General features: G+C 39.8%; 1 protein-coding gene across 2 annotated transcripts in view; it reads right to left on the bottom strand.

The window, feature by feature from the left end:
- Window positions 1-21,352, bottom strand: part of NRP1 (neuropilin 1) — a 112,930-nt gene that overhangs the window by 62,415 nt on the left and 29,163 nt on the right. For both annotated transcript variants that reach the window (XM_036405351.2, XM_036405358.2), the window contains exon 3: window positions 4,420-4,601. In XM_036405351.2, the coding sequence (XP_036261244.1) occupies window positions 4,420-4,601 (182 nt within the window). The remainder of the gene's footprint in view (window positions 1-4,419; window positions 4,602-21,352) is intronic.

The raw sequence follows: 21,352 nt of genomic DNA, 5'->3' as shown, positions 1-21,352 counted from the left end.
ACGGGGTTAACACTGTGCTACTAAGCAAAGCAGTTAGCTGGAAAACAAATTAGGTTGTATTGTCTCTCCAGCAGCAAAGGTGGCTTTTCAATGAAACACCTCATTTTAATCGCCGCATTAATCATTCAGCCAGCTTGTTCCTATTATTGATAGTCAGTCATTTAAAGCCCAATCCACATATACTGTCTGATCTTCAATTTTCAATTTGTATGGAACAATATGAAAACTTGTACCAGCTCTAGAAAAAATTATGACAAATACAAAGTCATGTGGGAACAATGAAAGTGTAAGCTGCAGAAATCTCGACAGAGCCCTAGAGAAATAATTATAGCCCCTTCAAGCTCAAATCTTTAAATCTTATGGCTGACAGGCTTTTATTGGTGAAATAGAACTTTTTACAAAAGCGGGTGAGTGAATTCAGTAGAGGGAGTAGTGGTTTCAGATTCCTGGAGCACTGACTCAGTAACTCTGCCAGATGTGACCTATGCCTCCTTGACAAACTAAATGTGAAAGGTAATTCGTACATGTACTGAGGGTGAGTGACTCATTCTGAGTGGTGTTGACACAGGTGCACCAGTAAAATGTTGCTGTTAGTGTGGGCATGATAAACTGTGTGATTACAGGCAGTGTTGCTAGAAGTCACCTAATGTCAGTGTTGACACACCAGCTTTGCCTGATGTTCCCACCATGGCATAATGGGATGCTCCAAACAGTGCTCTTGGTGGAGCAGGAAACTGGTAGTGAAGATTGGAAGGTATAAAAGGCCAGGTCACTGGATTTGCCTTTGTGAGTACCGGGACAAACTGGAATCCCTCTCTTGTTGATAGATCTCATTTCTCCTTTATTCAGGTCCCTCAGGAATCCTCTCTGTGGATCCCACACCTGCAGATGTACTCAGAAGTCAGCTGCAGGCACTGCCCACACATCTTCCCACAAGGTCTGCCTTTTGACCCTCCAGATTTAATAGAGTGATTTACAGGACTTGGGGCATTGGTGGATATCAGCTGGCCTGGGGAGTTTGAGTAGCATGACTCAAATGAAGGTCCTTAGACATGGAGCAGAGGAAGGACACAGGGAGCAGAGCTTGGTTGCAGCAGGCAGGTCTGTGCTGGAGGGTGGTGTGTGTGAGGCCCCAATCTGGATGAGGATGCCCAGCATCCTTAGAGACTGTAGTCAGGAGCCTTAGAGGATTTCCAATGCCTAACACAGATCATTGAAGGAAAACAGTCTGGCTTGTTGCATATATGAATACTCTTATTTCACTATAGAAAATGTTTTCATTGTGAATGTGCCAAACATATTACCCTCCACAGATCTGGCCACCTCCCAGCTAAATTCAGCACTCAAGAGAGAGGTCTGAATGAATTTACTCAGTTCAGGTATCCTTGCCCTTCAACAGACACTGAGAGGAAATTCTTGAACTATCACATCAATATTCAGAACACTTCATGGCATATTTTGGAAGATGTGGATATTGATGCTCATGTAACCTGACCCATTCCAATTTGGGAAATTACATTTTGCCTATAATTAAATCACCCCCTTACACATTAGTTGAATATTCCTCTTCTCTCCCTGTCATTCCCTTGTCTCCTTGTCATGTAGGGGAGGGTTATATTCTGGTTGTTGCTCTTCACTCCCACCAGTAGCTGCTGTTCCAGGATAAAATAGCTTTGCTATGCCATTCATAGTATAAACTGCTCTGTACTCCTCTTGGAATCCAATAAAAGATGCAATATAAAATGTAAGCCAGGATCATTATTGCTTTATTAAATACAGCCAGATCCTGGCTCCGAGTGTGTTCACTCGTCAGGCTCTTACACTCACACATAGTATCTCGATGCCAGCTTGCTTTATTTTAAACATGTTTGAATCAATCTGGTGCAAGAAACAGAAACTGTTTTCAGGGGTGCTTTCTCACTAAAATGCCCTCCAAAGATTTTGACCCTTTACTGACACTGTGAAGCAGCTGCAGGAATTATATCAATACTGAGGCTATGAGGAACTCCATGGGCCAATGTGCATGGAAAACTGGCAGAAAAGGTTCCAGTGGAGATACCAAAAGTAGATACTTCTGAGGTGGAGAAACTACATGTGTACATGTGCATGAAACAAAGGAAGAAATATGAAATGAAGGAAATACAGAGAGGAGGCAACAGAGAGAGCAAAGAAAAAGAGATGACATTGGGGATAATTTAATCTGCTATCTGTGGGTGTCACTGAGCCAAAAAATCATTTGCCTTCTTGGTCGACACTTTCTTTTCTCTCAGTTTACACCATAAATTTAGTTGACTAAAGTTAGGAATGTTGAATGTGAACTGTGTAGATCCTTTCCTGGTGAATACGTCACTCATGCGCCCTAAAATAGAATGTCTGCCCAAGCCAAAATGATGCAAATTTTATGTGGGCTAAGTGTTGGGCAAAATGTTTTAGTCCTGTTTTAGTTTTACAACTTCTTCAGTGTCTCTCTGGCTACGGAGCTGAATGAGAAGTAAAGAGTAATGGGCAAAAATAGATTGTGTGCTGGAATGAAGCTCAGCCTTCAGCTCAGCACCACAGGACCTTGGGCTTGGGATCATTCTTCCCAAGCCCATACCTGGGAAATGATGAGCTAAGTTATGAATATGCTAAACCAGACATACTTGTCTGGTGTGAGCAGCTGAACTTCACCTTTCACCTGTGCAAAAGGGTGAACTGATTTATTTGGCACAGATATTAAAATGCAAAACTGGTACAGCATATATGCATTTTTTCAGAAGTTAAATAGGGCTGTGTTCCCACAGCAATGATAATTTGTATCCTTTGTGTACACATGGCATTTTCTAATACTGCATGGTGATAACTGTCCTGCCTTAATATACAGTTTATGTGGAATGAACTGGAGTTAAAGTTGCTCTGGGAGCCATAATTTTGCGTTTCTTGACTTCCATGTGTGTAAAATCACATTCATAATGCCATCTTAACATGGTAAATGTGCATCTTTGAGGCATGTAAATGACCACACAAGGAAATAAACACAATGTTCCTGTCAGAGTTCTGAGTTGTCACTACACTGTCAGGAAATAAATAAAACTTTTTTTCTTGAAAGGGTTCAGTTACTAAAATAGATTGTTTCACAGATCATTCTTTCACTTCCTCTTGTGTTTCAGCCTTGTTCTTCATGAAAGATGGTACTGCATATATAAGCACTGAGAAACGTCAGAACACATTTTCAAGAGTTTAGGCTCCAAAGGATATCAAAATAAATAGAGATATTTTTTCAGGAAAGCTTGGTGTCATTTGGATGCTGAATTCTTTCAAAAAATGTGACCCTGAAGGTCAGCAAAAGAATTTCTGGGAGTCAAGAGTGGATTTACAGACAGGGAAGATGGTGAACAAGAGGTCTGTGGCCCCAATTAGCACTGTGCAGAGCAGCAATAGCAATAGAAAAGAGACTTCACTACTGTGTTTCTCCTCATTAACAGTACAGCTGCCACCAAGAGTGTGTGCTGAACACAGCTAAAAATCTGGCTCTGGTTTAGGTGCATAAAAGGGACTTGGACTGGTTCTGAAAATGGGGCACCGACTGGGAGTGGTGTGCATTGGAAATTTGAAGTTTTGAGCTGCTTTTGTGAATATGACCCTAAACATTGATGTTGAAGTCAATTTTTTTTCCTATAAAATGAATGTTATTGTCTTTTCATACATGATGAGTTTTGGTCCTGTATTCCCCAGGAATGGAATATATGAATTATTACTCTCCATCCAGCTATAGAGAAGATGTATGCCAAAAAGAGTGACCTTACAGCCCTTCTAGCTATTGACTCAGGAAGAGTGTTATAAAAGAGGGAGTGTCTCTGTCTGGTTAATCCTGCACTCTCTGTTTCTCTGTGCCTCATGAAGCTAATTGTGCTCACTGGCACTAATACCTGGCACGAGCATCCAGCAGGTCATGCCTGATCAGTGTGAGCTGCTTCTCCCTTTTACCTCCCAAACATGATTTGTGAAAGCAGCAGCAACATCATCTGCTGCCCACGTGTACTCGGGTCCTTTCCGAGCCCGCAGCCATCTCTTGGGAGCACAGAGCAAAACACTAACCAAAATAACCCAGGGACTCAGAAGGTTGCAGTGCTGTTGAGGCAGTAACATTGTAAATCATACAGTAATTATTAAAAAAAAAAGGAAAGCAATAAAGCTAATGGTTTTAAGATGGTTGAAACAAACAGCTGACGAAAACTACCATATTTCATGCAGAGGAGTCAACCCTCAGACGCAGCTGACCCACTGGACTCATGATGATTTATACCCACTGAACACACACCCCACCTTGGAATGACTGGGGTAATAAGATTTTCCTTTCAAGCATTTTCATGCATTTTCCCCATTCCAAAGAATTAAGGTGAACTTTCTGATGCAACGTAAAAATGAATAGTTTCTTACCTCTTTTGAAAACTTCATAACGGATAGAAAATCCTGCTCCATGTGTCTCATAGTCAGAAACAAATTTAATAAAAAGATATGGTCCTGTAGACACTACAGGAGGGGGAGCAATTTTTCCACAGTACTTTCCCCATAAGCGTCCTTCAGCATTATCTCCATCAATCACTTCAACATAATCATACCTGGTAGATAAATGGAAGGAAGAAACTTTTAACTTCCAGGAAAGAAGGAGACCTAATTAATTTAGAAACCATAACACAACATAGATAATCAAGAAAAATGCTAGCTTGCTTGGAAAATGCATTATGCTGAAAGATGTAAGCAAAATGAAATAATTAAAATGGACTACATTATGTCTGTAGACATCATCTGGCAACATGGAACTATTAGGAAGAATGGTGTCCATTATGCTTGCAGACAATGTCAGCTAAAGTAACCAATTAACAAAAAAAAAAAAAAAAGGAAATCTCACGAGCACAATTCTGTATTATTAAATTGTGTTCCTTTGTCTGTGTAGTGTTGTTATCAATACATAATGCATAGCATTCTTTTCAAACTGTGAAGTTCTGTTATGAATTCAAAAATGTCTTCTTGGCTGTAGCTCTTTATGAACAATGCTTTGATTTCCATATGCTGTCCTCCAAACATATGTCCACAGAATAATAAATAAATCCCTAAACATTAGATTTTGCTCAAAACTCCATGATGCTGCAGATCAGTGGTAGAAAAATCTGTTCTTTTCCTTATTATCTGGACAAATAGTTTGGAGCACATCACAAAATCCACAAGTCAGTCACAGCACTTGGCTTTTCTCAGACAAAAATTGTTTCAATACAAATCACCTTTGCTTAGGTATTTGAATCAAGAAGTGCACGTTACTACATTTATATTTGTACAGCATGTGATTACTAGACAGACTGGGCTAAAAATCTCAGTGACGATTTACATCAAACCTAAGACTGTATAAGGAAAAGCATGTAATAACCAAATAATGATTGCTAGTAAAAGTTTGTCTGTGAGCAACACTTTAGGGCTCCTCAGCCCTGTCACCAGAGATGCCAGTGTGCAGTGTCTGCTCTGACAGATTTGGTGTTCAAGGGCTGAGGAGAGCAAGCCCAGCAGGCTGGGGGTGCTAAACCAGCCCAAGGAATACAACTGAGAATGAAAGGAGGGAGAACTGCAGGTGCAGAGACAGGTCTGTTCTTAAGTTTTATTAGCAGATGATTTCACTTGACCACAGACAGGAAGGAGGATCAGACCCAATCTGTAGAAGCAGTTTTATCTTCTCCTAGAAAGTGGTGGCTTTTGGAGCTTGGGTTGTGAACTGTGACTCTTTCAGGCAGCAGCAAAAGGCTTTTCCTTGCTGCTGCCTCTGTGTCTCAGCCACGCTGCCCTTTCATTTAACAAGTTGCTGTTAGCCAGACAATCTCATTTACTTTTCATTATCTTACTACGACTGACATTAAAATGTTGCCATTAATTTGTTTAGACCTTTATATTCCACTGTTATGCTTACTGAAATGTTCCAAGCATATTAATATACAAGGAAGAGCTAAAAATGACAGGACAATAAAGTGTGTCTGGCATTTTTAAAGAGATCAAAGGAAAAAAAAATGTCTTCATGATGACCAATGTCATTTTTAACAACTCTGCTCCAAACCATCCAGGGCACATTACTTATGTTTACATGAAGTCCTGTGAGACAGCTGCAAAGATGATATCACTAGTTAAAGTGGACAGCTTAAGGCTCCTTAAATTAAAAATGACATTACCTCATCAGTTAAAATTGTGTGCCAGCTTTGGTGTATATCAAATAGAAAATAAAGCTGACACTGATGGAACTGTAAGCATTAACATATGTGAAATATTGTGCTAACTGCATTTCTTCTTATGCATTTGGTTTTTCTAGTAGCAATTGCTCAGCTCACTAGCTTCACTGTCCCAGTGCAGACTGGTGGAAATACAAAGCAGAAATATGCATTTCTGAGATAATTTTACAGATACTTAAGTAGCCTGTATTTTTTAAAATTAGACTTTTGTTCTTTCTATAATGTCTTTATGATATGTGTATAACAAGACTTGAAAGTAAGGAGAAGAACTGTAAAGAGACTTCAGAATTCTTGGGGTTTTGTCTGGTTTGTTTTTTATTTTCCCTTCTCAAAAATATCTTTAAAAATGCCAGCTCTATGTTCCCTGCAAAACCCATTGAAAGTACTCAGGGATACATGCTACTAATTTTTATATTTTGGGAAAAAAAAGTATGCTGAGAATTTTTAACAAGGCAACCTTTCTCCAAATAATCAGCTGCTTGTTAAAAAGAAAGAGTAACCACATAAACCCACAGCATCTCAGTGACAGTCTTTGCTCCATTTACCCCATGGTGACATTATTTCACCATTTTCCCAGGCACCATTCTTTGCTCAAGATTCAACAGTAGACAAATTTTCAAATGGTGTGAATAAAAATTAAATAAAAATGCTAAGCAAATTTTACATTCTTTTTTGCTTCATATATAAAGGAGATAAAAATTCAAAAGGCTTGGATTTGGTGCTTTTATTCTGGTACACCTTGAAAATAAACAATGTTATATAGTCTTACTATAGTCTTGCTTCCATATACAGCCAAAAAATAAGTAACCTGTAAGTACCAATTTTGCTATTATATGAAGTAAATTAGGCAAAAACCCCCTATTTAAATTAAATTCTATCACTCTCCTAGTTTTCCTCCTTTATAGCAATAGCCTGCCCACACTTTCCATTGTCTGCTGTAGTGACAGAATCGTAATTTATGGTGCTCTTCCTGGCTGCTGTGCAGTTGTAAATGACACAATTTGGTTACTAAAAGGCTTTCTTCTAATGGATTTTTGCAAGTTAGAGGTCATGCAGCCCCATGGAAGATTGGAGGATTTTTCAATTTTTTTTCTTTCATTTTGAAAAATTACTGACAGACAGTGAAGAAGTTTAGCTGTGAGACAAAGGGTAAGAAGAACAATTTGGAAAGAGGAAGCTTTAGAGATCAGCCCCACAACCTTCATATTCTAATGATCATGTTTTACTTTTGGCAGTTAACAAATGGATTTGGATTCTCCCACACTGGTGGCAACATATGATAACTGGGCTGCAGTAAATGAGTATCTATATTATTTTTTCTTAGAGAAATAAAATTACTCTGGATTTTACTAGTTTATACTTGGAAACCAACATCCTGCTGTCATTTTTGCACTTTTCAAAATCCTACCAGAGACCACAGCATATCACAAACAACTGGTCTTGTAAATAGGAGAAAGTACAGTCACAACTTGGAAATGGAGTTGCTGCCAAGGAAGCTCAGAAAGCAGCTTGCATGTCCCTCTGGACTTGGTAGCAGTTCTTTTCCATAAGTTTGTCAGAAGATGCTGTGCCAGGGATACAGTTGGCACGTTGGCATCCCTGTGAGAAGACTGAATGTGTCACCTCCGCAGCACCCAGACAGACTTGGCACCCAGCCCAGAATACTGAGTTTGCAAATTTGGATTTCCCATTTGGCAATTCTTCACTCAGTTACTGCTGTCAATGGTGTGGCAAATATTTCTTGTAATTTTATAGTCCTTTAGGGCTTATGGCAGAGAGATGTAAATATAAACATGGTGCTAGCCACTGAGTGCAGTTTCGGGTGAAAGACTCGAGCGTGAGTTCAGATGTGAAAATAGGAGATGCCTGCCCAGAAGAGAGGACAGTTGGTGAATGTGTTCATGGAGCTGCTTTGCCACGGTGCAAAAAGCATTCCCTTTTTGCTTGCCTGGGTCTTTGCAGATATCCCACTTCTGTTTGCACCCTCTGTAGTGTGCAAGGCTTTTGGGTGGGAGACTGATAAATAGCTGTGCAAGAGCTCACACACACTTCCTGCTCCTCCCAGCTGCTGCCTGCACAGGCCATACTAGTTAGCCCTAATTTTATGGTTTAGTAAAGCCATGACTGGGAGACATTTCCAGTGGAAAGAAAGGGAATCTAGAATTCCTCTACAAAGTCTTTAAGGAATTGCAAAGAACTTGTTCTTTTTTGGAAAGTCTAAGGTATGGTTTTAGGGAAAAAGCCAAACAATACCTATAAAATGAGCCCTGGGCAGTGAAAAACATAAAGAACTGCAGAATTCAAATTTTGGTGAATTTTCTAGTACCACTTTCTAGTAAGTGGTAACAGTACTTACATAGGGGTTCAGTTCTGAACATGCTGGAGACCCTGAACTGCACCATTGCATGTTGTACTGCAGAAAGTGAGGTGCTGGAAGTGCTGGAAAGCCCTGCCTGCTCCTGAAGCCAGCCATTCTGCCAAGCTACATTCTGCTTCTACACATTTGCCTATTACCAGGGCAGTGAGATCTCCTGCCTTTTTCCTTAAAAAATTCCTTTTCAAGAAATAGGCAGAACTCAGCTGAAATCTAAATATCTGCCATTTAATCTTATGAAACAGTCAGTGAAATATATAAAACTATAATTTACATCCAAGTATACCATATTTTTCTGCAGCCTACTGTGATCTACATAGTTGTTATGAATACTTTGGCTATTCACCTGTTAGGATGAAAAAATTTCCCAAGTGTTTCTTTATCACTCTAATTCCACATCCAACCAAGCTGCTAAATTTCTCCCTGACATGAATTATCCACCTTGGTCAGACTATCTTTGGTTCCGAAAATTTTCTTCTTAGTACGTATCTTTCTTTTGCCTTTATTTTATAAAGTTTTTTTTTTATTCCTCACAAGTCTCCACTTTAGTCGAACAGAAGGCATCGCAAGGAGAAATCTAAATAAAGAGCTTCAAGTTGTTCTGCACTGTGGCTTTGTGCCCCATTAGTTACTGAGGGTTAGAGGTGTGGGATTTACTGCAGTGTTTGTGGCACAAGGCAATCTGTATCCCAGAGCTAAAAGCTTAAAAGCTGCAGGCACTCGAGGGACACCAGCCTTAATCCCAGTTTATTAGCAAAAAGAAAAAAGAAGTACATGCTATAAAAAATAAAAAATTAGGCATAGCCCTGAATGGGCTGATTTTCTGCCTGTAACCTCAGCATCTGTTGCATTTCTCTTCATCTGAGCCTCCTCTGTGCAGCCTGAGCAGTCTCCAGGGCCTCCTGTAAGGTACCCCATCTCGTGGGCCCTGGGGCACTGACCCATTGTGTGAAGATGCATCAGCCTTCCCTCTAGCTGGGACTGTCAGGGCAGGTGTCTACACCAGGGGGAAATAATTCCTCACACGTGGGCCTGACAAGACACCTTGATGGAAGTGAAAGCAGCATGCAGCCCTCAGAGGATCCTGGGTGACTGCTGTGTCCTTACAAGTCTAAGCAGGGCACAAGTGTTCCCTGATCACTGGGTGACAAGGGAACGGCAGGGTTTTTTCCCTTTTTAAGCCCCACCCTACTGTGTCCTTCCTCCCTCCCTCCCCTTTTTTCTTCAAGTCTATTAAAACACCCAGCCGATATTTCTCCAAGGATGGACATGCACACTGTTGAATTAGGATGAACCAGGCAGTGCAAGCTCCATGAGAAGGGAAAGTGGGAGTCAGTGCCCATGGCAGGAGCTTTTAAACTGATTTTGCCTGTACTGGATTCATGGTGCAGAGGCAGCCCCCTGAGGGAGACAACAGATCATCTAAACCCCAGAGTTCTTTAAAGTGCTGGATATTTAAATGCACAATTTGCAATCGATTAATGATTTGTAATGTACTGTCAGTTTGGGGGGCCTTTGTTTCCATTGGTCTTTTGTGAGCTGGTGTTTTTATGGTGTTCACCCAGGGCCAAAATTCACTGGAGTTATTCATACAAAGGTCCTGTCAACCTAAGAGATTTCTGGGAATAAGGCCATTGGGATTTGGCCACTGTTCAGTAATTTACTAATGCCATTAACTGACGGTGGGTTTCCATTAAGAATGAACTACTGAGGGTCTATTTTAGTGCAAGACAATGAGGCAGTGAAAAAGAGAAAAGATGTAACAAAGACATCAATGAAGATCTACAGTTACCCACTGCAACAGTTAAATTCCAACCAATGTTAGCAGCACTCTTGTTATTACACTGGTTTCTAGAATAATTGAATGCATTGGGATTTGCACTTTCATTTAAAATTAAGCTTTTAATTCTCTGCTGAACAAAGGAATCTCATATCTTAACCAATAACATTTTAAAATCCAGAAGTAACAAAAATAATCATTACTATTTTAAAATCTGAGTATCCTTCATCTCATCACATGCTCCTTGCATTTTGGCTCATGTTTTTTGAGTACCTGGGACTGGCAGAACTGAAGATCTGAACCAAATAAGCAAGATTGTATCTGCACTTTTATCTGTACAGCTCCAGTGAGAACAATAGCCAGATCTTTATCTGCTGCAAATGAGATTAGGCCCTTTATACCAATGGATCTAAGTCGGTTTACACTGACATATGGCTAAAGAGGGTGCAAGTGGTGACAGAATATTTTACCTTGTGTTTACTTGGTTCTATTCTATTAATATCAAATAAAACCTGGAAAATCCTTCAACAGAAATGAGAACACCAGGATTCACTTTTGGAATGCATGTAACATTGTCATGCAGAAAATGAAGAAGGACCAGAGGTTATGGATTGGGTTTTGAAATTTTAGCATTACAATGTCCTAAGGGAAGTAAAAGCAAAATTCATCTGCTAAGGTCTTCAGCACATCTATTTGTAAAAAGCATTTCACCAATGAAAAGACTGATCTTGAAGTTACAGTAAATTCCACTGATTTCACTGCTTGCCACATACTGTAATAAATTATAATATAATGATCCCAGTATATAAAAATGAAAACCTCTTCTGGGAAGAAACTTTCAATTTTAAACCTCTTCAGTGAGAAACTTCAGTTCATAACTTTCTGGCACAGAAAAATGCTATCTTTTCACTGAAAAGGTTTCTGTCTGTCAAATAAGACAAATTTACAAATGCTTGACTTCCACTTTAAGTGGGGGAAAAAGAAACACTTAGCAGTTTAAAGACTTCAGAGAGGAAGGAGCTTTCTAGTGTCAAACTGGTGAAGTTTAGTATTTATAGGAATTTCACATGCCTCTAATTACTTTAAACTCAGTTCCCAAGTAAAATATGCCATCTGGAAGATATTAGAGTCATTTACAACTTGTTCACTTCCCTATTTCACTGCAAAATCTACCTCTTGCCAATTTTCCAGTGTTCTTCACAAAATGAAATGCAGTCTAATTTTTACTGGTTGTTTAATAGTTACTTTATCTATGTTGAGACAGCTAAGGGTTTTAGAAACTGGAAAAATAGTTACATTTTTTAAAACTAACTTTCTTATTACTCACTGTACCTCAAGCTTTTCATGTAGATGTTTCAGGTGTGAGGGTTATGCCTATGCTTATATTAGCATTTAGCCACTAATTTGACACGGTTAGATTTGGAAAGATATTCTAGGTGATAAGAGAAAGAAGAAAGATGGCACAAACAGCCATCATGCATACGAATAGGCTCTTTAAAGCAAAAAAAAAAAAATTCAAAAAAATTGACTATATGGTTTTGTTTTTGTTTCTATGACCTCCCAAGAGATGCCCATCAATCAGAAAACTTCTTGTTAGTACAGCAACTTCATCCAAGTATGCCAATCTGTTTATAAGTGAAGCTTTGCGACATTCCTCTGAGGTAAAGTTGTCATTCTCATTTTACATATGTGGAGACAGGAGAGAGAGACTGAGTGCCAGCAGTCTTACAGGAATTTTGCAAACAGCAAGGAACAAAGCTGAGATAGCCATATACTGTGTTTTGAGCATAAGAGCCCGGTCTAGCTTCTCCTGAAATAATGGAAAGATTCCTAGTGGCTTCTGTGGGTTTCAAATAAAGCTTCTTAACAGAGGCTTGAAACTTGGAAGTTTTCCTAAGCTATAGAATGACTGGAAGAAGGGCTGCAAAGTCTCACACAGAATCACAAATACATTTCTGTAGGAGAACTAGACTAAATAACTTGCATACAGAGACTCATGCATATATACACACTTGCACTCACTGTACACCTCTATATCCATCAAACATTGTTTTCATGCGCCTAACAAGTTTAATGATTTGTGGTTGGATGAGTGCTCTGTGCATGTACTGCTGAATTCACTAAAAAGCCTGCCTAATTGGTAAGTTAGAGAAGCCTTGGGTTTGCCTCCTCGAATGCTGAAAGAACAGAGAAAGAACTGTATCAAATGGAGATCAGAATCGGTTGTGACTCCTTTTTCTTTCCATGAAAGGAGGAAAGAAACGCTTTAAAGTTATGGCAACCTTATAAAACTCCATTTGGGAGTTTGGATCACTGATTAATTTGTAATTATCCTTTGGGAATCTATGTAGTATATTAATCACAACCTTAGGAACTCAACTTTTAAAAATATAAGGTAGATGTTAGCTTTTCATGAAACTGTGAAAGCTCAGAACATAAAATAAGTTCCACACTTTGGAAACTCAGATATTTGTCCCTTGTGGGCTGTCTACAACCTCTCTGACCAATACCTGTAATTAATGAAACTAAAAGAGGCTAAAGGAGAAAGGAAATTACAGACATACATATCAGCTTTAGATCAGAAGTTATAGCAATTCTCTTCCATAGCAACTATGTCCTGAAGTTCTGTAAATACAGTAAAATGATGGGCATTTTCATTTACTTCCAGTTAGGAACTACATAAGGGAATATTAAGGATGCAGTTTTAGGCACTTGCAGTTCAATATTTCTCAGTGTTGTTCCTTTTCTTGTGATTTCTGCATCACATGCCCTGTGGGCAGACCTTGGGCCAAGTGGAAAATCCACTGCGGGGTTAGTGTCTTCACATACTTAGTCTGTAGTGATATAAATGACTGCTGTGGGTCTTCCTTGCCTGAAAGGGTGACACATGTAAATGATTGGACTGATTTTTTGCTGAGACTGTATCTCAAACCTGTATATAGCCACACGATTAGGCATATGTACAAACAAGTGGAGTTATTGGAAAATGTCCAGCTTTGCATTTGAAACTTTTTGGCTTGTCAGTGTTTCATCATGTGCAGTTATTAGAGTTTTTCCTGTGGATTTTTACTGGGGAAAGGAGGGTCAGACTCTCTTGAACTATCACTGAAGAAAAACAGAGTTTTAACTACATAAAGGAGATCCAAACTTTCAAACTTTTTTCTGTATTGAAAACAGAGTCCTTAAGTGTGTGAGATACATGGCATTATTAGGTAAACATTCCCATAATGCTGAGAAGATCTTTGGCAGACTATTGTAACATGTAGATGAAAACCATCTCCTTACTTCTTTCTAATAATACAAACTTGGGAAGGCAAAGTGCCTGGCCATAACATCTAGGAGTGCTCTCTGGCACAGGAGGCACACAAAGCTGAATAACAAACATTTGTAGTTCAGAGATCAACCCACTTGCAATGTCTGCAAGTTTCCTGGCGAGCCGTTATCTCAGCACAAAATCATTTGGTTGTGTACATTGCCACTTTAACAAACAACCCTTAAGCACATGAGTAATACCTAGGGTTGGCAACTTTAAAGGAGCCCTGGCTTTGTGAAATCTGAATGATATTTCCTAAGAGCAGTGCAGGGAACATTTACTCAAGGATGGTGCTTTCAAATTCCAGACTTCTGATCTGACTGTGTGGTTGAAGAGCTGCCTGAAAAAGTCCTGTGGCTTGTCTTCTGTTTTGCAACTGGGACGTGTATGCACATATGTGTGTGTGTTTCTCTGTGTATATTTTTGTATTCTTTATACAAGAAAAGACCTGAATAATTTCAGATGCTTTTTCCTAAAGTTCATTCTCAGCCAGAGAACAGCCTAAGAAACGTTTCAGCCTGGAAGGCGTTCATTTCAAAACCACTAAAGCAGATGAGAGCTGGGAAACAGAGTGTCTGTGTAAATTTAAACTATAGTAATTGCCAACCAATGCTTTTCTATTAATTTGTTGTCTAACTTCAGTAGAGACATTATAAATAAAACCCCTGTTGATAATGCATGACTTATGCATGTCCTTACAGGTGTAGTCTGATTTTGCACACATCAGTGTGTCAATCCAACATGAGTGCAACCTCTCCCTGAGATTCTGCTCTTGAAATCTGCATTAGGAAAGTCAATATTACCCTCAGAATTATAATTTTCTTATAAAGTATGATTACTTAATGTTTATTGCAAACAGATCACTATTTAAAGTGTTTCAGATTTACAGTTTTTGTAATAGAGCTCACAGTTAAAGCATACCAATTTGAAACACCAGGATATAAAAGTTTGTCCCATTGAGCAACTTTATTGCCATTTTATTGTGGGTATCCTAGAACTGAAAAGTATATATAACTTAAATAAATGTATTTATCTTATGCTAAAATATACCATAGATGTTTAAAGCTGCTAAGCCTGAATTTAGTTAATTTTTATCCTGTATCACAGAGAATGTCACAGTTTTTATGTGTTTTGTGACCTTATGATTTATATGGGTCTTAAGAAATAACTATGTCTTTAGAAAAGAGGAAAACAGTGGCCAATAAACATTCCCAGTAGCCTAAAAACAGGAACAGCTTGTTAGCTGAGGTCAGCCATATGACCCAGTGCCCAGTGAAACTGCATTGTTATAGCTGGAATGTGGGGCAAACCAGCCATGCAAAAAAAACCCACCCCAGTGATTCACCTTTCATAAAAATGTCTTAGAAAGAGAGGCATGTGATAATGACTTACAGGAAGGAAAATGTGCACAGCAGATCAGCATCATCTCTGGTACAGATTTACAGGGTTTAGTGGCATTGCATCTGAGGTGCATTGCCCTACACTAATTTAAAATGGAAAACTAAGTGGAAAACCTATCAGAATTCACAAGGATTTGCTGAACAATTTGTTTTCCATTGTTTTCTTCTGGTACTTAATACTTTGGAAAGCAAGCAGGGTAATGGACATACACACAACACAAACATATACACAGCTCATGGGCTTCAGTAATTGGGACCATACTGAATACATGCATGCCAGCTCAAACCCCCAGCGGGAGCTGCACAAATGTCAAGGAAGTATTCATTAAATGGGACTGACTTTGTCTTCTTTCCACTTCCTTTTCCTCCCTCATCAGTGCAACTTCTTGAGCTGTACTCTCTCTTAAGTCTGCTGAGCATTTGGGCTCACACTCAGTGGACGCTGGATCTATTTTGGAGGGGCATGGCTGTGAGATGACCCCTGCCTTGAAATCAGGGCAATGTAAAACCTAAGTCAGGAGTAGCACACTCCCAAAGAAATTGCTGCTTTTGAGGTCAGAAGTAATATTCTCCTAGAACCACTCTCCCATCCTTGTATAGGCTGCTTTGACAGCTGTAATCAGGAAAAAGACACTCTTCAGGAAAGAGCTGTTACTGGTCCAAGAAAGTATGGATTATGATGTTGATATGTTTTCTGCATTTCATGGGTCAGGCTTCTGCCCTTGCTTTCTACTTAGAGAAATGGACAGTGTGACATGGGGCTATAATAATATATTACCTGGCAGACCAAGGGGATCTGCAAATAACTCAATGAATTGCAAACAAAAATGGCATTGCATCTTCTTTCCTTTTGTAATCCATAAGGGAGCGGTGTTCTTAGTCTTGTTTAATTAATTACAATAAATAAGCCTTGAAAGGCAATAAACCATTATACAGCTGAGGGAAACACTGCAATTAAATGGATAAAATACTGTTTTGATGGCTTTTGTTTAGTTTACACTTTCAGTAGGTATTTATAAATGCTTTTACTTTTGTTTGTCTACTTAGTGGTGATAAGCACATCCAAGAGCAACCTGTGTAAGACTCTGTGGTATTAAGCATTGATTCTTTCCTCTCCTTCACTCCTGGCAAGCAGCACACTAACTCAGACAGACAAGCCGTGAAATGTGTTTGGGCCGGATCCTCTCGTACGTGCAGAGAATCTGTGCGAGATAACGCCAGGCTTTCCTTTATGGTTTAATAATGCAAAAGACAGGCTTTCACACACTGGGGAGAACAAGGTTTGTTTGCCTTATGCATTCTTAAAGGTATAAATTGCCCAAAACAGTAGTAGGAAGTCTGGGAAGGAAATGAGATAATACACCATCCCTTTCCTCACTCTGAGCGCTCTGAGCAGGCTGACAGAGAGGGCTGACTTGCACAGAGGGACTCGGGGACTCCTTTTGGCAGCACAGCCTCCATCCTTCTGTTGCAAACCTCCCTGCGCTGTGTCTGAGGGGGGGCAGACCCCAGGGTGCTGCACACAGGGCACACAGTGCCCCTCTGGAGCTGCCTTCCCTGGCCAGCAGTACTCCAGACCCTGTCACCTTGCAGGGTAGCAATGAAAGAGGAACCGTGGGTTTGCTCTCTCAGTACCCAAATAACCAACAGCACGCCCAGCTTTGAGCCAGGTGGTAAATGCATCCTGTTCAGCCCCTACTCTGAATAAAACTGTTGGTACCTGGTAGGGGAAGGTCTGTAGCTGGAAAGTCTCAACCTTTGTGTCAAAACCACTTGTTTTTATCTCAGACTGAAACATTATTTTCATAATTTTTAAATACAAACCCTTCCTGTCTGAACAGCTCATGGGTTTCATGCTGCTGAGTCTAGGTGTCCCTGCTAGTCCCCCTTTAAAATTTTACGGTGTAACATAACCTCATTTTGTTATACTGTAAACATTTTCAAGATTCAGGATCCTGTTTTTTACTATGGGGGGAAATGGTAATAAACCCCCTCTTCCCTGAAACATGCAGAAAACCCTGTCAACAAATTAATTGTATGTGTTCCTCATTAGCTTTAACCCGGATTTGGTCTCGTGGGCACTGTAAAGTCCCTCTTTCTCCCTGAACAAAGGGATGTTAGGAGAATTACAAACCAGTGTAAGTGGCACAATCCTGCCTGACTCACAGTACCAACACTCTGTGATGAACAGATTCCTGAATCAGCTTCATTGAATTGAATTTTCACATATTTGGCATATAACATCCCGTTTTTCAGCTTTTCCTCAACTACTGCACGTTACTCCTCAAACAGATACCACAAAGTGTCCTCTGTCCTTACATGATTGCTGCATGGCTACTATAGGAACCACTCCAGCCAGACAACTTTGAGAAAAATTTCAAACCTTAGTCCCTTCCCCCTGTAAAAATGCCACTTGGGAATTAACAAAAATCAGAACTAGCAGATGGATAATAGACAAAGTGATGAAGGATTACCTCTTTTTTCCCCACAGGGATAAGGATCATGGAAACATGTGTCATGCCAGCAACAAAAGGATATGTCAGCTGGAAAGAACCTAAGGTTTCTACACAGCCCTGTGCTCTGGGAAAATCACAGTATTCCTTGTTAATGGTGCTGCTCAGAGCAGTGATAAACTCTACCAAAAACTGCAATCCTTGCATTTGGAGATGTGATTACAACACATGTCTGAACTGTTTTTATTTAACTGGCTGAGGTACTTATAATGTCATGGACTCTGCTCAGTGCTGAATGTCCCCACCAGGAACAATAAATCCTGTGCCACCACAGCTTTGCCACTGACTGGGCCAGAGTCTGGCACCGCTAGGCATGCTGCAGTCATGCTTTGACTGCAGTGCAGATGCAAATACCCAACCTGCAGCAGGTTGGAAGCTGGGAGTCGTTCTGCTTTCATCAGAGCCACTGCCTGGGAAGGCAGGAGCATTGGAAAGGAATTGGGCTGCCCAGGGGTTGCCTGTTCAGTCAGCTGTAGGCTTTCTGGTTTGTTACAGCTCTGTTCTGTTCACACAGTAGTTAGCAGGGCCATAAAGCTGTGAGATTGGAGACAGAGTTGGTATTTTAAGATGCAAATGTGAGCCTAGATCACCCTCAGTACGATGGGGCTTAGTTAGGTCATTTAGGGACATAGGAGCTGATGGGTGAAAGTGGGCAGACACTGGACTGGAAGGCTGAAAGCAAGCTCTTTACATCTGCCATGGCTATTCAGTGATGCCAAGTGTCAGCTAACTTCCCGGTGCCACAGCTTTCTGGACTGGAAAATCAGATATTGATATTTCCCTGAAAGAGTTTGAAGGCACAGGATGAACAGAGATGGCCACAGTACTAGTGACATTGGCATTAATTCTGTGATTCAATACATCTCTTGTAAATAAATATATTTAGTTGACAGCTCTTCATTCTTGCTTCTAACCCTTTTTAGCTGTGATTTCAAATTTTTACCCTTGAAGATGGACAATAACAAGAACAAAGAGACCTAAAATACTGTGTATTTTTTGACTCTCAATTCCAAAACATTCATAGAGTGTTTTGCTACTCTTGACACTACATCAAACCTTCTTCTATGAAGCCCATTATAGCAAGCAAAAAAACTTCTTTATAGCCCAGAAATAATCATTGATGTAGCCTTGCCTAGATGTGCAGGGATTTAGACAATTAATACTCAGAAGTATTAATAAGCCCCTGCATAAATCCCTAGGTGCGGAAGAGGCAACCATGTATCCCTAAGCTCCTTAGGGTAGGTACATACAAGGAGCCTGAAAAACAAAGGATTTGGGGCACAGTCTGTACTTCAGCAGAAAATGAGTGTTTGACATCTGGGAGACACAGAGTTACTTTGAGTTACCCTAAGTGACCTGTTGCTTTGGAGAACTGGTTATCTGAAGGACGTGCTCTGGCACGTCATGGTAGGGTGCCCCAGCAGGTTATCCACTCATGTTTCACTCTTGACTAAACACATTGGGCAAGTGGATTCAAAGGATTTCTCCTTTGAAGAGGAGTATTTCCAGTAGCTGAGCTCAGGTGTGAGAGGTTGGCCAGCTTTCCCCCAGACTATCTAAATAAGTGATGATGATGATGATGATTATACTGCTGTCAGCAAATTAGAGTAGGAAAAAAGGAGGTGTGCTACCCCCTTCATAATCCTGGCAGAATTTTCTATTTGAATCTCATCTTATTATGCTTTTTTACTCTGATAATCCAGTAATTTTGCTGTGAGGTGGAGTCTTTTCACATAAAGTTATTGCAAAAAAACCTCTTGTTGCATAAAAGCCTTAGCTAAATTGTATACAGGATAGATTGTATACACACCATGAAGTTGTCAAAACATTGTGATTTGATTAATGAGGCTGTTAATTTTCAGACTTGTCTCCCATACAGATCTCGAGCCTCTTCAGTCACATCAAGACTTGTGAGGTTAATGATATTCCCTGCCAGCCTTAGCATGAGTCTGTCACGTTATAAATTACTCTCCCTTCATTTGCCATGTAGGAATTGTCTTAGGTACCTGGGGCAACACGAGAGGATGAGAGCACATTAGCAAACACTTTGCTATGGCAGGCATTCTGAATGTGACATGCCTTTCACCCAGTATGACCAGCACCCTTTGCACCCAGAAGCTTGCTCCTCCTCAACATGCATTTTGTCTCCCAATGCCTTTAATCCTTAGGGATGCAAGTCCTGCTCTGTTCAATTTTGCAGTCTCCTGCCCATCTGCATTAAGCCAACGTAATTGTGAGAAGAAAATCAGGGAGTTACTATAAGGTAAGTGAACACGGTTTCGTATTAATTGAATCCTAAAAATAGCCTGTTTTGTTTTCCTAAATCTGCAATATCTGTGTTATTCTGTAAAGAATCCCAAAGGCATTGACATAAGTAAGGAACACAGAACAGTGCTGAGATCTTTTTCCTCTTTCAGCCCATCCTTCATACAGACAGACACACAGACATGCAAATCCACGATTAGGGGACATGGTTCAAACTGCTTTTAAGTGTGATCATTAATCATGTGTATATTGATGACCTTTTATTTGTACTTCTTTCATGCTAAGCACATAAGTCTTGACTGATTGGAGCTTTTTAAATTGGTACTATCCGCTACTCGTACGATTTAGGAACATGAATTACTCACTAAGCTAGAGAATTTTAATATTCAGCCAGTCTCATATTCAGACCATATGGTCTACCATACAAAATCTGAGATAAAAACGACAGCAGCAAGAATTTATATGAACATGACTTATTTTAAGAATTAGACTGTGCAGCCCTGCTTTTGCTGACGTCAGTGAGACTATTCATGCACAAGGATTTAGCAGCACAGAGGTTACACACAGAGCTTGGGAAAAAGGTTTTAATGTTCCGCAGTATGACATCAGGTTGGAACTGTATCTATCTTTCAGCAATAAAGCCAATCCAAATAACAAGAAAAAAAATCTCTGCTTATATGGTCTTAACAGTTTCAATTGTTAAAAACTCAAAAAGGCCTTTTAGCATATGTATGTGAATTAGAAATGCTCAATTCCTAAAGTTGAATCACTTAACAGAATTACAGATAAGCCCTTCTGTGTTACCCAAGTGCTTATCAGCTTCACCTAAGGCAGGTTTCTGGGTTATTTTTTGTCAAATAAGTTTTATGTCAGTCAATATGGGTTAAGAACCTGTTACAAATCCCCCAGTTTCTGCATGACTCAAATACCTTTGTATATTACACTGTTATACAAAAGCACATTTTCAAATGGTGTCCAGTATTTCTGCTGGAGAGCAGAAATACAATTTCTACATGCAATTGCACCAGCCTGTCAAAATCAGCATAAAGGGAGAGAAGAAAACAGGCTATGTGGTATGTTTTGCTATTGTCAAACCCAAGAGGGCATCTCACCTAATAATTTAAATGAGATCCTGTTGCCTGACATTTTTAAAGCCTTTTGATCTTTTTCTTCTGGTTGCCTGGGTTGTGGCTCTGTAGGGTGCAGTAGACAGAAAGCTATGGATTAAACACCATGTTGCCTATGCCCCCCTTTACTTTGCCAAAATCCCTGTTAGTGGACAAAATGAATGTTTGCTTTTATGAAACACTACTCCACTGGAGATGGTGGAGAACAACCTTTACTAAAGGTTTTTAGACACTGGCCAATCTATAAAACTGCCAAGTTCAGATTTTCTGTTATTATCAAGGCAATAATTCTTAGGCCCTTTGTTAAGAAGATTTGACAATTTTGTTGGCAC

This window comes from Molothrus ater, chromosome 1 (assembly GCF_012460135.2).
Source record: "Molothrus ater isolate BHLD 08-10-18 breed brown headed cowbird chromosome 1, BPBGC_Mater_1.1, whole genome shotgun sequence".
Taxonomy (NCBI): domain Eukaryota; kingdom Metazoa; phylum Chordata; class Aves; order Passeriformes; family Icteridae; genus Molothrus; species Molothrus ater.
Note: the sequence above shows the minus strand (reverse complement) of the source record. Positions and strands in the feature narration are given on the sequence as shown.